We start from the raw sequence: 17615 nt of genomic DNA, 5'->3' as shown, positions 1-17615 counted from the left end.
GTATATCTGTTTGCTCTTTTTTACCGGGGCTTTGTCTAAGGAACAGGATTTATCTAAGTTTACTATGAATTTGCTGTATTTTCTAAATATTCATAGCTAAAACCTGTATGCTTCTTCTTTGATCTCAGAGTTCTTTTCAGATAAAATCTCAAGAGTTTTTTTACTATCCCTGGTTTACCTTCTGATGTGATAACAGTGAATTTGTGTCACGTGACCCAATAGATATGTTCAAAAAGAAAAGGTTTAAGCCTGGAAAGAAGCAGGATACAGAATAAGCTAGTAAAGAAAAGAAAATAGGCTCAAATGGAGAATAAAAAGAAAGCCAGAAAAGGAAAGAGTTTCATTTAAAGATTACCAAATATTCCTGTCTGCAAATGGAGAATGAGTTAAAAATATGGAGAAGTGTACTAAAAGCCTTGGTACTACACTGGAGCAAACTATAGCATGTGTGGTTATACAAGCCACAGCTGGCAAGGTTCACTGCTGTGGTGCATGGCAGGTTGGCAAGAATAAACACAAAAAACTACTTCTGTAGCCTGCCAGAATTGGGTGCACTCTCATACTTTGACTTGCATATAGAGAAGCAGAAAGAGTACGTAATCCATTTTCTGCTTGATGTCAGTTACACTGTGGTTGAACCTTTTCCCAGAAAACTTGTTAATGTGTTACCTTGGTGCCAGTTAAGATGTTTCTTGAAAAAATATCCTTACCCCACTGAAAGCCATACTTATTGGTAGATCGGAAAGAGAGTAAGATCTTGAATAGGGACAGTTTTGCTCAGTGGAAATTGTCCTTGCAAAAAATAAAGAAGTATTTTGTTCATTTCAGAGACTGTTTTTCTCTATTTCTTTGTTTCATTACCCTTCATAGCACCTGCTCAGAATTTAGCATTTCAGCATACTCCAGTATGATCATTGTCTTTTTATTTGATTATCAAAAGAAATAGTTAAACTCAAAGCTGTAACTTTAAGACTTGAGTGTTTAATTTTCTAAATAACATATCTTTGTCACTCACTTCAGCCTGATCTTGAAAATACCATTTGAAAAATTTTATTTTTTAAAAAAATGTCTGTTAAATGTGAATTTCCCAAGTGTTCTTTGTCTGTTTTCAAGTGAGCCTTTCTTTGCAAGTAATTAAAAAAAAAAAAAAAAAACCTTCACAGTTGTTCTGTTTTGAATTCAAGTATTTGTCTCTGACCTTTGCTAAAACTTGTAAAATCACAAGGAGATAAGCATGAAAGAAATCATGTGCTGTTCAAGTACTTAAAGTCCAGGGAAATGCACTGAAGTAGAAAGGGGATTAATAGAAGAAGGAGGGTGAGGCCAAGCTGTACTGTGTTGGTAGAAGAAGGATTAGTAAGCAGACTGAACCAGGAGAGAAATTAGCAGTGCTTATTTTGGGTTAGACACAGCTGTAGGACATACAGAAATAGAACAGGATCTCAGCAGAGGAGAGGTACCAGAAAGAAGGAACAGGTACAATGCATGAAGCATTGTAACTTCACTTTCTGGTGGAGCTGCTATTAGAGAAGAGCAAGGGAACACAGAGGCGAACTGCTGAGTGGAGAACAAGATACACTAGTTAAATGCAGAAAAGAAAGGCACAAACGGGGGTTGGGGGTGGTGAAACAAAAGGTTCAAAAAACTGGTGCCTTAGACCGGTTTTAGCATGTTGTGGTAGTGAAGTAAATCGGGCTTGCAGGTGTACAATGTGAATGAACATTTGGGAAGCACTTAGAAGTCAATGAGCAAACATAGCTCTAGGAATTTACTATCTTTTGTGCCAATAATTAGAGAAGAACATTAGTGTCTGTAGTCAGAGCTGTTTGCTTTTCCAGTTAGAGTATCAAAGTGCAGGGTTCAGACGCACTTTCTGGGGTGGAAAGGGTAGCCTTGAGGTTTGTATTGCTTGTTTTTATTCTTCTTTCTATCTTTCTCTCTCTCTCCCTCTCTCTCTCTCTCTGTAGAGGTAGCTGGGTGTCCCATCGCAGGAGAGAAGTCAGCGTGTGTGGACAGCTGGCTCTCGGAAGGAGCTGGCTCTGCTGGATCTGCCGTCATGCCGCTCCCCATGCTGCTACTCCTTTCCCTGCCACCGCTTCTTACCATGCTTGGCCAAGCTGGAGCTCAGTTTCCTCGCCAGTGTGCTACTGTCGAGTCCCTGAGGAGTGGCATGTGTTGCCCGGACTATTTCCCTGTGTTTGGGCCAGGTACTGACCGGTGCGGTGTGTCTACAGGGAGGGGCCGGTGTGTACAGGTGACTGTCGATTCGCGACCCCACGGCCCACAGTATATCCATGATGGGCGGGATGACCGTGAGCAGTGGCCCATACGCTTCTTCAACCAAACATGCCGGTGCAATGGCAACTTCTCTGGTTACAACTGTGGGTCCTGTCGCCCTGGCTGGAGTGGACCTACCTGTAGCCAGCAAATCAATATAGGTAAGAGCATGGGAAATATGAAATGAAAATTACCTGTTGGCAGTGCCTGCTTCTAAATGTACTTAGCGTATTTCTTTTCTTTACAATACAAAATGCCCCTTATATTTATTTAGCAAATCTACATTGCCATAGGGGTTATTAAGGCAGCTGATAGATGAGTTGTTCAGCTTGTGTACCAAACACCTACATTTACTACCCAATAACAGGAAGAAACAAAACCTGTAGTCAGTGCAGGATTAGGACCAAGTCCATTAAAGAATAGAACATCTAAGCTGAAAAAATTGTATTCTTTGGAATTATTTAAGAGTGAAACAATGTATATAGACATGTCTGTGTTTCTGAGTATGTCTGGGAATAATACTTATCTAGATATCATGTTTAATACCTTGTGAGTACTTTAAGTGTGACAGCAGCTCTTTTGATTAAAAATCCCTTAATACATTTTTAAACTATGTACCTGGCCTTGTAAATTTTTACTCACCTAGTTGCTGTCATTGTCTTTAAAAGCCTTAACTCATGACTATGAGCTGTTCAGATGAAACAACACAGGGACTGGTGGGTCTTTCTGAGAGTCCTCCAGTTTCAGTTTAGTCCAGAACATCAGTAAACAGAGATCTAAATTTTTTTTAAATGGATATAAAATCCTTGTGGGACTGGAAAGATATTGAATATTGTAGGTAAACTGAAAAAGACAAGCAGGCTTGGGGACAGATCCTTGTTCTCAAGTCAAAACCATCTGAATGAACAAGATTTCGGTCTTTATTAGTGAAAGTTTTAAGGTGTTATTGAAATCCTGTAAAAGTCATAATCCCCCAAATGAGTGATGTATTCTGTTGACATGAGAAACAACAGGTCTCTAGCAGAAATGTGCAGTGCCTCTTGCAGAAACAGAAATCAGCATTGCCATTATTTTCACCATTTAGGAAACGCTCCATGAACATGAGTGCATGTTCCAGCAAGGGTTTACAAAGGATCACTTACCAATTCAAAATCTTAACACTAAGTTTCCTTAAAAACAACTTATTGAGGGCTGTGGGAAAAACTTTAAGATTTTATTAATTCTTTGAGCTCCAAGAAGCAAACTAAAAAGCAGAAAGTATGACTCATGAATTGAATCTGCTAAGCTAGGTTGCACCCTCTGATGCTCTGGCTTGTTCTCATTAACAATGACAACTCTGAAAAATAACCAAGAAATAAATATTAACACACACAAACTTAGCAAAGCAAATCTGGAGATAGGCAAAAAGCAGCTTTAGCTGATTTTCTAGGGTATACAAAAGCACTTTTTACTTTTCTCATTTATTAAATCCTTTACTACTCAGTAAAACGTTAAGTGAATCAGATTTATCATGCATGACAACTTGAGTTTAAATAGTGGAAATTAGTTTCTTATTACGCTTTAAGTTTCCACATGGAGGTCACCTCTTTTGTCCATCCATAGAGCTGGACCCTGCTGCTGAGGCTTTAGAAATAATTATTGGATTAGTGTTGGCATATCCACATAAAATAGCTGTAAAATGCAGTTTGGTGCCTTCATATCTTCTAAATTCATGCCTAACTTTAATAATAGCCCCAATTTTTTATTGTGGTTTAGGTACATATTTTGAAAAATTAAAAGGTTAAGATACTTATGTAAATCAAAATTAGAGGGATATTTTTAGTGCGCTACTTAAAATAAACAACAAAAACCCTTCAGTGGCAAGGGCTAGCATATCAGTCCAGATAAAAGCTTGTTTCTGGATACAGAGCCCATGGATGAAATTCATGTTTCATAAAAAATATTTCTATAAACTCCAATGAAGCCAAAATATGCCCTATTGAATCAACTTTGTACAGTAAAACATAATTCACTTTTATTCTTCATATTGATTCATACTGACAACCTGTTGCTTCTCATATCAACATAGTCTATCACTCACTTGGACAACTACATATTTTACAGTATTTTTTATAATGAAAATGAGTGCATATTGAAGAATAGCTGTAAGGACTTCTACCTGTGTGTTAGTCTAAACTTAGCCTGAAATCTCAGTCCAGGTGAAAGAGTGCTGGACTGGAACTGAGGTGATGTGGACTCTTGTCTTCTTGCTGATACACTGGTATTTCAACAAGCCAATTTTCTTACTTGTTTCACTGTCTATATGTGGAAAATTATATTTTTAAATGGTTTTGAGATATACTGCTAAAAAGGACTAGTATATGGCTGTTGTTAATAACAGCAGGTAAAGACATTAAAGAGAGGTGTTGTACTGCATGAAATTCACAATTCACAATTCACTGGTGAATCTGCCATTTTTCCTACAATGGTTAAACTGTAAACAATGTACTTCTTCAGTTAATTGTCGAGCAGTAGAGCTTCTGATTATTATAAATTTCTATACAGTATTCTCTTCTTGTAAAGTATTACCACAGGAAACCTTACATATATTGGATGAAGTTCTGAAAGGTTTGTGTGACAAAGAACTCTCTGTCATTTCTCTGACAGGATGGAAGGGTAATCTGTAACAATACTTCTAAAAGGACTAAACCCACAAGGTTTGGGGCTTTATTTCTATTCAGCTCAACCTTTCCGGTAATAAATAACATTTTCTATTTATGCTCAATATTCTCTGAATTGCCCCAATAAAAAAATGGATGAATGCTTGAAGAAAAAGGGACTTGCCCAGAATTATTAGAAGCAAAATAAGTTAGTCCTGTAAGATCAAGCTTGAGTGTCTATTACTTTGGTAACTTGCTTTCTCTGTACCCTCACAGTCAGGAGGAATCTTTTGGATCTGAGTGCAGAAGAAAGGAGGCGTTTTGTGAATGCCTTACACCAAGCCAAGGTGACAATCCATCCTGACATTGTTATTGCCACACGAAGACGTGAGGAAATATTTGGACCAGATGGCAACACACCACAATTCGAGAATATCTCCATTTATAACTACTTTGTGTGGTCTCATTATTATTCTGTCAGAAAGACTTTCCTTGGTGCAGGGCAGCAGAGTTTTGGAGGAATTGATTTCTCTCATGAGGGACCAGCTTTTGTCACGTGGCATAGGTACCATCTACTGCAGCTTGAAAGAGACATGCAGGTAAAGTTCATGTTAATGTTAGGCCATGTGTTCATGCTATGTTTTCTACAGTTAAAGAACTTCTCCCCACATTCCAAAAGGCAAAAATGATAGCAGCTCTGTCTATAAATTGAAATAACTCTGCTTCAATTCAGTAATTCATTAGGTACACCAAACCTAATAGAGTGCATTTAGGTTTTAGACTGTCATTGTTATAGAGATGTTAAAAATAATATTTCAATCAGAGTAATGGAAAACATAAAAGTTACATTAAAATCTCCTGTAAAAATAGATACAAATTCTAGATATATCCATAGAAGGCATTTTATTGGACCAACAGAAGTTATTGACAGTGTTATTTTTAATATCAAGGCTCTGATTCTTGACTAAGTTAGACTAATCAAAGCAGCAGAAAGTCTAAATAAAAGTATTACAGAAATGGCTTGGGGATTCAGAATCACATTTTATTTGTATAATTAGTGTAACTGGTTAGAGAAATTAGTGTTTTGTTATACTCTGTTCCATAAATCAGTGATTCTCCTGTTTCCCTTTTCTTGCGTGGACCTATCCATAAAAGAAATATATTATTTTATGGACCACCATCCTTCTTAAAGAAGAGAGAATTAAGTTTTCAAGGTCAGGATTAAATGGTTTTTGAAATCATTTCAAGTGTTTCCACTAGCTTCAATGGCTCCGCATCAGGCTGAGGCACAAACTCCCTTCAAAATCTTACATTTGACATCAGTGGCATTTCATTGTGTGGAAGCCTTGAGGAGTTCTAGCTCTTGGTGATTTAATATATATTCCTATTTATGTTAGTAAACTTGATCATCAGTTAAGCTAATTTTCCTGGCCAACACATCCTGGTATATAAATATTGGAAGCCAGGACACACTCCAGAACTTTTCAACTCCAACCCAAACTAGAACCAAACAATGACAATTTGAAGAGCCAGTATCCCTTTTCCTTACTTTTCCATCTGCTCAGTCGTTCCACAGTTGGCTTAGTTATTCCATGTGCTACAAACACTGCTGCTGTTCACAGGCCATTAAAAATATTTGGAAAAATGGGGTATCAGTATTAAGTGTTGTTTCTTACTACTCACAATATGGTTTCATGGAAGAGGTACTGTCTTATTAATGAGGGAGAGCCATAACTTAATTCAATAGTCCAACTATATGTTCTGTTGAACACAGCCATCAATGTGAAAAACTACAGAAAGCTATTACATAGATTTCATAGATTTTCCATAGATTTCGTCTCCTCCATGAGGCAGTACTCTGACTCTTACTAAGATGTATTTAACTTTTTTATCATCCTTCTAGCAGTAAATATTATACCTGTATGGGGCACACATGTATTAACACCGTATTTACGTGGTTTAGAACATGCTGCAGGACCCCAGTTTTGGACTGCCCTACTGGAACTTTGCAACAGGACAAAACACCTGTGATATCTGCTCAGATGACTTGATGGGAGCTAGAAGCAATTTTGATGTCTCTCTTATCAGCCAGAACTCAATCTTCTCTCAGTGGCGAGTGCTGTGTGAAAATATAGAAGACTATGAGACTCTGGGAACCATCTGTAACAGTAAGTATGACTGCTGGCAAATATTTGGAGAGAAAAATCCTTTTAATAATAAATAAATATAATACTTTACATTGCAATGGCTTTTCCCAGCCAAAAAGCCTTAAAGTGGTTTTTGAATATTCTTGATACAAGTTTCATCAGTCTTCTGAGATATTTATCAGATACTGAGATACTATACACTGATTATCTGTCTTGCACTGAGGCACCGAGCACTTCAAAATTTGATCAGGAGCTTGTGGCAGAGGAAGAGCTAAATGCTTTGACTTCCCTTCTTATGCAGTATCTATTCATCTCCTGTGCCATTAATAATTAAATCTGGCAGTGTCATTTCTTAACTGAAGCTTAAGTTTTCTTCTGACTGCTCCACTAATCACCTTCACGGCGTTCTGCTCATAAAAGGAGAACATCTAACAAATCCCCGTGTTAACTGTAGAGCATGTTTTGAATGTGAAGAATATTGAATCGCAACACATCTACCTCAGCTACAAGAGCTAAAAAAACCCAGCAAGATTGTTGTTTATTCATCACCTTCAAGCCACAACTCTGCATCATCATGGAAATAGGGAGAAAAAACAGAAAAAACACAATATTGGGTCAGTCACCTACATAATCAACTATAGTCCTTTCCCCAGCTACTGTACCAGGACATCCTCAAAACTTTTGTCCTAAGTCTCATCAATAAATCACACTGAAAAACTATAGAAAATTTTCCCAAAGCACTTACAGAACCACAAAATTCAGTAAGAGGCTTCTAGATGCTTTTTTAAATCCTGGTGCAAAGGATCCAGCACACAGGATCCCATGAAAATTCAGATTCTTTGCCTGACATGAAGAACTGGCCCATACATTCAGTTTAAGTGTCATTTGCAAGGGATATTTTTTTTTTTTTCCCATGGTTCAGTCAGAAGGATGCATTCTGTGGCCTACTGTTTTGTATCAGTATTGTTTTCTCTCTTCTCTCCACGCCCAGGCACTGAAGGTGGTCCCATCCGAAGAAATCCTGCTGGAAATGTTGCACGACCTATGGTACAGCGTCTCCCAGAGCCCGAGGATGTTGCTCAGTGTTTGGAAGTTGGTGTATTTGACACTCCTCCTTTCTATTCCAATTCAACAGACAGTTTCCGTAACACAGTAGAAGGTAAGCATGGCAAATAAAAGGACCTGGAACAACTACAAATAAGTCAAGGGTGTAGGCTTGCCATTTTTCCTGTTGGAAGTATGAGTTTGGAGACAGTCTATTGGACACTAAGAACACATTGTTCTTAGCATTATTAGCTTAGTCTTAAGTGGAAATAAGCTCTGCGTAAATTACTTTATAGCTTATGTCAGTTCTTTAAATGTATAAAAGCCTCAAAAGTCTGTCACTGGCATACTAAGTAGGAACTAGCTCAAATCACATCCTTGCAACCTAGTAATAGGTTGCCACTGCTGAAAACAGACAGCCCTTGCCTGTGGATTGATGCAGCTGCATCCTTAAACGAAGCAAACAATTGCTCATAGCAGTTAGCCTTTTGTCTGAATTAAAACAAACAAAAGAAAGCAAAACAAATTGTAAGCCTTGGTAGAACTTAATGAAATCTTATTGAAGTAGTAATTGAGGTCTGGGTACAGGACTTCCTGCTAAACATGTTAGTCCTTCTCTCTGGACCATGTAACTCTGTACTTCTCTAAGCTCTACACATTTAAAACAAAATTTTCAGTCACTGGCATGTGAACACACACTCCCAAACACAAAAACCAGCCTAAAGATTTGACTCATGCTTTTCAGCCAGTATCCTGCCAACTGCTTCTGCACTTTAATAATCCAGAGTTTTTAATAGGAAAGACCAGGATTCATGAAAAAAGATTACCAAGTGACAGTTCAGATCCCTGCCAGGCCTGTAGATCCTCTGGCTCTTTCAAAGAGGCGTAACTCCTACAACAGGGAGGATCTGCTCCATTTTATTTCTCTTGGAGAACAAAATCAAGAATGTGCACTAACCTTTTAAGTATATATGAAAGTTTTGGGTGCTTACCACATCTGACAAATGGGCTATCAGTATCTAGGTCTCTAAACATGGCTTTAGCCAATTAGCTGTATGGACCCCTCTCTGGAGAGTTTGGACAAAGCTTGAAAACAGGAGAAGTTTTCATGATGCTTCAGATCCTGACATCTGACATGGAGGTTACAAGGTGTTGGGCACTAACAGAGTTACATGGGGTGTCTTCACTGAAAAAAAAAAGAGCATGTGAAGTTTTTTGAGATGTGTTCGCAGTAAGCATGGAAATGATGTGTGGAAACATAACAGCTGGCTCATTAGGATAGATGGCAAAATATACACACTTAAGTCAGCAGTTAGAAAATACATGTAACTGTTTCCATTATGCTGAAAGATATGTAGGTCCCAAATATATACCTTTATTTTCATGCTATGATGTGGTTTATTTTGGCCAATTTTTAATTAGATCCCAGCAGCCTTGCACTCCACATTCTCAGCATTCTTTTGTAAGGGCTATTTTAATCTGAAAATTATGTATGCTAGGGAAATTTCTCAAATGCTGGTAAGTACCGAATTAGCTAGTCATTTATGTTAAACAAGTCAACACAACATGACAGCCTTTCAGAGAAAAAAGTATCCAGCTGGGACTGCAGCTTCCAAACAAAATGTTCACTGGGACTTTTTGTGTTCCTCTTTGTTTGCATATTCAGGGTACAGTGATCCTTCAGGGAAATACGACCCAGCAGTTCGAAGTCTTCACAACTTGGCTCATCTATTTTTGAATGGGACAGGAGGGCAAACTTATTTGTCACCAAATGATCCCATTTTTGTCCTCCTGCACACATTTACAGATGCTGTTTTTGATGAGTGGCTGAGAAGGTATTCTGCAGGTAAGATGTATTCATGGACAGAAGCAAGATGGGTGGTTGTCAGTCTTTGTCATTACAGGAGCTCAGCTGCTTCTTGTGGGACAGCAAGATGCCCCTATGCTTAGGAGAGAGGACTGGAGTTTCAACAGCTCGTATAGTTAACAAAGACAGAGTAATAACAGGCAAGCTCCCTTCCTCACCCCACTGACATCCATTTTCAAATCATTGTCTGTCAAGGGACTTGGCCAGAGACACCATGCACAATTCAAGAAAACAAAATGTGCAAATACATTGTCTCCCTAGAGCAAAGATAGTGTAACCATGGAAGGTTCAAATACTTCATGGACATTCCATTGTTGTGTGAACTAAATATCTTTTTTCTCTTCAAACAAGATCAGATGCCATGCACACCCTTACAATTCATTTTGACCACCTTTGTGATTTACTACCAGCATTCCATAACCATTTCCATATCCTTTCAAAGGATGGTCACTGTTGCTTCCCTTGCTTCTTTAACTCCAAAAAGAAGAGAGAAAAGGAATAAGGGCGGAAATGAAGGAGAAGGAGGAAGGAAGGACAGAAGGAAGGAACTGCAAAGAGGGAAGAAAAAAAGAAATAAAGAAGGAAGGAGATTGGCATCAGTGAACTGGGGAGGGAGAATTCTGTGTAATCCTAATGTCTGTGCATTAGTCTGCACAAAGCAGCAACTGTATTCCTTTTAGGATAATCCAGCCACCTTTTCCTTCTTCTACAGAAGGCAGCTGCTGTTGCACAACTGAGACTTCTTTGTGCAGCTTCCACAACCTGCCTCACATATTTTTCCCACATCAACTATCAGAGAGCAATTGTATCCCTTGTGGTACTTACATGACCTATGACATATCACAAGCTTTTACATCATCTTACCAGATGCCTTTTTTTGGTTTTTTTTGGTTTTCGTTTTTTTTTTTTTCTTCAGCTGACTTTCTCCTAATTTACCATAACATTGCAAAAAAATTCCACTGGAGTCCATATCAGCTGCCCTCCTGAACTGCATGAGAGAGCTCGTCACTGTTACAATCAAAGTCAGATTGTAGCAAAAAGGTTTTCCAAGTCCCCCATGTATACATATTTCTCCTTTTCCATGTGAGAAGAAATGAAAAGCCCAACGCAGGCAGAAAGTTTTACAATTTACTGGTGGTTTCTGTTAAAAAACAGAGATATCTTTAGTGGTCTTGGGTTTGGACAGAGCAGAGCCCTACATTCTGGATCTGTCACACTGGAAAAACAATCCTTCTAGATCAACTTAGGTTAGGAACAAAAAAATTGAGGTGCTCAAAACCCTGAGTCACTGCTGGGAAAAAATGCAGTAGTGCAAATTATTTTGGTTTTATTTACAGAAGTGTGATTTGACTTTCAAATTTAGATATCTCAACATATCCACTGGAGAATGCCCCTATTGGACATAACCGCCAATACAATATGGTGCCTTTCTGGCCTCCAGTTACCAATGATGAAATGTTTGTTACTGCACCAGAAAACCTGGGATACAGCTACGAAGTCGAGTGGCCAGGTAAACTGTCCAACCTAGATGCTTCTTCTTTTTTCCTCATTATGTCTTTCTCCCTTTAAGTTTATGTATCATGTAACAAAGTTGGTTCAAATTTCACAAACAATATTTGATGCCTTTCTAAAAGCCTTTTTCTCTTTTCTTGCCTGGCCTTCCAAATCAGTTGTGTTTGGGATTTAGTACAGCTAAATAGCTACTGATGATAGATAGTTCCTCCATGAAGCTCCCACTATCCACTTCAATTTTTGGAGAAGTTCTCATTTGGATCCAAACCTTGCAGAAGGTCATTGTTCCTGTATAATATGCCTCCATTAAATCACTGCAGAGGATGCAAATCTCTCACAAACCAGATAGCAGAAGAAAGGTACAGGAGTGTTTTTACAGTGTAACAAGAGAGACTGAAATTTTCTCAGATTTTGGAACAAATATTACCAACGAAAATTTAAACTAGTTCTACTTCACATCTCATTGAATATGACAGATACTGAGCTTTGGTCTGTCCCTCTGATGTTTATCTATACAATTGATATTTACTTTTAATAACTTTCCCTTTTGCTTTCCTTCCCATAGGTCGGGCTCTCCGTGTCACAGAGATGATAACTATCGCAATAGTGACTGCACTGGTTCTTGTTGCAATTATCTTTGCTGCTGCTGCATGTATCGTACGTGTCAAGAAAAATAAGGATGAGTTGCACCAGCCTCTTCTTACTGACCAGTATCAGCACTACTCGGATGATTATGATGGCATATCAGCACCAAGCCAGTCTGTTGTTTGAAGAGACAGCACTTTTTTGCATCTGACTGAAACTGTTTATTTTGCTGTATTTTATAAATGGTGGTCATCCATCTGCTTTAAAATAAAGAGCATAAACTGTCAGCTGTCTTGATATGTTTGCTTCAGGCTTCACCTCTTTCATACACCTAGCCATCAATAAGTCACCTTTGCAATGTTAATTCTGTGTTGATTTTAACAGAATTCCATTAATTCTTCAGGGCTCACCTGCAAGCCTCTTTCATGCATATTTCTGTAAAATCTGGTAAAATTTAGTTAATTTGCTGACAGCCAACGTCATCTGACTTCATCTAGCCTTTATACCCAGAATTCTTTTACAAGGTACTTTTGTGAAAAGCTCAAGTCTAGAATGGGACAGAAGCAGAATACAAAATACAAATAGACACCTTGGCTAGGTGAGTAGAAATGTGTTTCAAAATAGCCAGCATGCCAGGCAGTGAGCTACAAGGGAATTCTGAGGCAAACAGTGTTTGAAATCCAACTTTATTCACAGAACATAGTTTTGATCTTATTGCTGCTTTTAGGTGGATCTGTGAAAAGAGATTCACCACTGAGAAGCCACTCCAGCATTTGGACGCTTCAGCTGTATGTTCAAACACAGCTGCCTGAAGGGACATCTATTTGAAAGGACAGCTGGCAGCTGCCTTCTTTTTTTTAATTTTTTTTTTTTTATTATTATTATTTTTTTTATTTTATTTTTATTTTTCACTCTCTCACTCCCTTTCTCTCTCCCACTATCTGTGGCAGGGCATCCTCCCCAGCAATGAGACCTGGTTTCAATTCTCTGTTGTGGGAATTTAAACCCACATCTCTTGTACTTTGAGAGAAGGCCCTAGGCATTAGGCTGTGGAATAGACTTGGAAAAATAGTCATATGCAACTGCTGTTGAATTTATTCAACATGAGCAAGTAGGAGGGCAACAAACTGACACCTGCCTTTACAGCCTGAGGTAGGGCTTAAGGAATCTGGCTTCAGGCCTCACCTCTCTCTCATCATAACTGGGTACCAATAAATCATCTGATTGTTTTCCTATGATGGCTTAGTGAATCTAATTTAGCAGTCATTAGCTGACATACAGAGATGTTCATGGGTTCAGACTAATGAATCCCACATCATGTACTCAACCCTCTAATTATCAGACTATAAAGTCAAGCTCTCTCTTGTCTCTTTCTGTCTGACCCTAGCTTCAACAGAAATGGCAGTAATCTGTATTGAGCTCCTTCGGTCTGAGGCAGCTCTCCTAGATATTAAGTTATTAGGCAAAAGCAAGGGTCATGCCTTCTATGTGTTGCGTTAACCTCAGTGGTCTCAGTGAGTACCAGGTGTACTCAAAGCACACTTACTCAGTTGCAAGGAGGTATGGAATTTAAACATTGAGAATGATGTAAATAGGAAGACAGGTACTCTTGGCTAGGTGAGTGGAAGATGGGTTATGATCTTAACCCATCTTACCAAGCATGGGGCATGGACAACAACAAAAATTTACACACATAACTGATATTTATAAAGAAAACTTTCACCTGTGGCACCCATGGCACAAAAGTAAATTAGACAAAGGTCTTTTGGGTTGCACTTTTGGTTTTACAGTCTAGCCAATCAGTATTTCAGGTACACAAGCAGCAGCTTGGATTTCAACTTAAATGCCTATTTCTGCCATTCTTGCTTGTACTGAGTAGCAACTTAACAAGTCATCCACTTTAGTGATTTCAATGGATTAAAGCAGGGTGATCCAGTATACTTTGGACTGGGGTCAAGAGACCTGTATTTTATTCTTAGCTCTGTTACTGACCTGCTGAATATTCTTAGCTATCATATTTTTACCTCTGTGACTCATTCAACTCATTTATAAAATTAAGATAATAGAGCTTCCTTTATTAAGTGTTTTTACTTCAGTGGATGAAAAGTAGCATCCAGAAGCTTGATAGCAGAAGGAAAACTGCATGACAAGACCAGATCTTGAGCAGAGGACGTTAGCCATTAAAGCCAGTAAATCCTTAAAGCAAAAGCACATACTCAAGTTTGAACAGGCCATAAGTCTTGTGGGTCAGAGAATAAGGAGAACTGCCTGCTAGTTACAGCTGCCACAAATAAATGAAGGAAGCAAGGTAGATTTTTATAGCAGAATTAAAAGAAAAGGAACAGGAAGCATAGGAATTAGAGGGGGAGGGAAAGTGGAGAACTCTGTGTGTGACCCATTCTTGATAAGAGTTTCACAGGTCCTTCTTTCTTTGGTCACTATTTGCAGTACTCCGAACTATGTCTGGGTGTGGAGAAAAAGTTCCTGCCATTCATTGAAACTGCCTGGTGTCTGTTCCTGAGCTTATTTGATGGGGAAAAACTGTTTTAGGTTTGAAATCTGAAATGGCCAGCATATGAGAAAATTAGGAAAAATAAATGAACACCAGAAAATTGCGTGTGTAATAACTACAGGCTTTCACTTGTTATGTGGAGGCAAGAAAAGGTAGCAGAAGTCACGAGGAGAAGAAAGAAAGTGAAAAGCTGGAAAAAAAGTGCTCACTGAGAAGTCCTAGGTGCAGCAGTTATGAAGCATGTGATGTCACTTCTCACTATGACTTTTCCTCCCTGTTCTTCTCATGAAGTTTTATTCATACAAGGGTTGTATAAGGCAGCTGTAAAGGGTATCTGGAAATGATGAGAAAATAGAGCTAAGTTTATGTTGAACTGATGACCATGCCAAAAGAAACTGTGGCATAGGTAGCAAAGGGTTGGCATCATTAAGGAAAAACTGAAAGGAGCCTCATATTGGAATATGAGCAGAAATCTCTAAAGTGTTGTCAGACAGAAACTCTCACACAAATTAGAGCTGTGTAATTTATGTAAAATTTGGAGAATGCGGAATAAATATTGATAATGATGCTAAGGGAACAAAAATGCATGGATGTAATTGGTGATAGACCCTTTTTCCACAAATAGTTATTGGTCTAATGAAATGTCATATTGTTATCGTTTTGATTTAGATTGCAGTTACTGTATCACAAAAAAAAAAAAAAAAAAAAAATTAGGCCTCTTAGGTATGCCCTACAACTGGTGTTGTTAATGATTTTTTATGTTTATTTGCCTTAGTTCTCTAACAGTATCTGAGTTTGGCTTTTGAAATTTATTTCTCTTATAAAAAACAAATTAGTAGACAGTAACTAGTGAATTTAAATAATGAAACAGTAACTCAGGTTCTCTCCAGACAATATTAAATTAATAGAGGCTTTGAGAATATGCAAGAGAGAAATGGAACTAAGGTCAGGAATTTTAGAAATAAAAAGAAAGCTGCCAAAGCTGCATTTGACCTTGGAAAGGAAATATTGAAAAGGTTCTTTGACCATATAAATGCAAATGCAACAAATGCAGAGTCAAGATTAGCATGATCCAGACACATTTTTCTATGTCAGTGATAGTCAACCTCCATTTTCAGGAAGATGAACTACACTAATCTTGTACAGAAAGGGTTAAAGGCTTGTGGAATGAGACAGAAATTGCCTTACAAGACAGAAACTGAACAATATATCTGCATCAAGACAGCAGGTAATTTCCATCCAAGAACCTAAAAATTACATACAAAACTGTAAGTCCATCTGTAATGTGTTTGAATAATTTTATCAGGTCAGCTGAAGTATTTTGCAATTGAAAGCAGCAATATTTTATGGGGAAGGGAAAGTAAAAATGTTCTGTGCAACTACAAGCTTATTAATTTAGACTCAATAGCATGACAGTCTCCAAAACAAACCATGAAAATACAATTGGAATCATATATGGCACAGATTTATCAAAGTTAGACCATGCTAGCTAGCTTAATAGCTGTCTATGATAAGATAATTCAAAGATTTTATTTAGGAATTATATTGATGCTGAAGCCTTTGATATAGTGCCATGTGCTTAAGCCTGAAAAGTTAGGAATTGGAATAGGATCTGCAGACTGGGAAGCAACTTAACTAGAGGAGAGATGATGCTACAGTATTGAAGGAAGTACCAGGGCTATATGGTCCCTGTAGGCCTTTACTAGCAGAATTATGAAGACTGAATCAGCCTTATATAGTTCTTTCAAGAGAGCTGCTGATGCACAAAACCACACTGCGTGGATAGTCATCACCCCTAGGACAGTACTGGAAGAGAACCTACAGAGGGATAAAGATAACCTGGAGAAATACCTTGTGAACTTTAAGATTTGAAGAAAGGTGAGAGGAAGTGAAACAGCACAGTAATGATAGCTCCCCTCTTCCCCTACATTCCAATAACATGAATTTCTATTCCCACATGCAAAATTTTCCAGTAAGGAATAAAAAAGCATTGCAAACAAGGTTATAACAGAAAACCTTATGCCACCAATGGAATACTAGTGTGAAAACAGCAAAGGCAGTTGGTTATATGATGTAGCATAGTTTGTTCAATAAATGTACTATATATCCTGGAAGTTTAAAAGACTCTGTAAGTTTGCTGCCTACAAAAAAGGCAGCATCAAGGGAAAAATTTCCCTTACAAACTGGTATTTCTACATGAAAGTAAAGATTTTCAAAGCCAGATTGGAGAACTTAGTGGAAGCTGGTGGGCAATTAGGCTGTCCAGTTAACTTCCTCTTAATGGTGGATAGTAGAATCATAACTTGCATGAACACAAAGCTGAACTATTTGTGTAACTTAGAGAAGCATTTGTAAGCCCAGAAGTTTCACCTCTCTTATGTGTGCAAGGGCTAAGCAACACTGGTTAATGATGGCTTTGTCTTGACATAGAATTGGAATGACTCCTAAAAAAAGATTTATTGCTGAGGTGTATTCAGTTTGTCATCTTAATATTTTTTATTGTCCAAAAAATGACTCCCATCTAAACATTTGACTACCAAAAGAATAATTTGGCAAGGAAGCCTGATTGAAACTGAGACGTTTATTTTCAAAATACTAACTTGGAGCAAAATGTATGGATCTCCTGTCTCAAAACTGAACTGTAACTTGAAATCTCATTTAACCTGCAATTTAGAACGAAAGTGCTCGCTTTAGCAGATGCTTTGTTCAGGTGCTGGTTTATGGTAAAGGGAAAGGGAAACGGCATTCACAATATTTGCTTCTTGCTGCTCATTGGAGGGAATAAAAATAGCACAATTCCAACTAAAATAAACCTTGGATTGAATTCTGTGTAGATTTTAAAATATAGACCACAGTGTGCATTGTTTTCTGTCATCCTGCAAATCCCACCATTAATGCCCAGAGGTATCTAAGGTAAGCCACTGCAAATTCCAGTTATGTGGTTCTGTTTTCCCCTTTCACCCCTCAAATGCTGGGGGCAAAGGAGGGGATGTAAACAGTAATTTTACAGTAAGTTAGGTTTTCATGTACAC

General features: G+C 38.1%; 1 protein-coding gene across 4 annotated transcripts; it reads left to right on the top strand.

The window, feature by feature from the left end:
* The first annotated feature begins 1202 nt into the window (after positions 1–1202).
* On the top strand, positions 1203–12355 carry TYRP1 (tyrosinase related protein 1). Of its 4 annotated transcripts, none has more exons than XM_030005742.1 (8): positions 1203–1317; positions 1968–2438; positions 5193–5515; positions 6880–7084; positions 8055–8222; positions 9774–9953; positions 11338–11484; positions 12052–12349. In XM_030005742.1, exons 2-8 carry the CDS (start codon positions 2057–2059, stop codon positions 12255–12257), a joined length of 1611 nt encoding a protein of 536 aa, XP_029861602.1. In that variant the 5' UTR covers positions 1203–1317; positions 1968–2056; the 3' UTR covers positions 12258–12349. The 4 variants fall into 4 exon arrangements, with proteins under 4 accessions (XP_029861602.1, XP_029861601.1, XP_029861604.1 ...); XM_030005741.2 differs by having other exon boundaries at positions 1254–1476; positions 12052–12355; XM_030005744.1 differs by having other exon boundaries at positions 1304–1356.
* The last annotated feature ends 5260 nt before the right edge of the window (positions 12356–17615 follow it).

This window comes from Aquila chrysaetos, chromosome Z (assembly GCF_900496995.4).
Source record: "Aquila chrysaetos chrysaetos chromosome Z, bAquChr1.4, whole genome shotgun sequence".
Lineage (NCBI taxonomy): Eukaryota > Metazoa > Chordata > Aves > Accipitriformes > Accipitridae > Aquila > Aquila chrysaetos.
The sequence above is the reverse complement of the archived record's forward strand: the minus strand, read 5'-3'. Positions and strand labels throughout refer to the sequence as shown.

Coding starts and splice junctions, on each gene's coding strand:
- TYRP1 (XM_030005741.2), top strand. CDS start 2,057: ATGCCGCTCCCCATGCTGCTACTCCTTTCCCTGCCACCGCTTCTTACC. Junction 2,439..5,192: donor TAGCCAGCAAATCAATATAG/GTAAGAGCATGG, acceptor GTACCCTCACAG/TCAGGAGGAATCTTTTGGAT. Junction 7,085..8,054: donor TCTGGGAACCATCTGTAACA/GTAAGTATGACT, acceptor CTCCACGCCCAG/GCACTGAAGGTGGTCCCATC.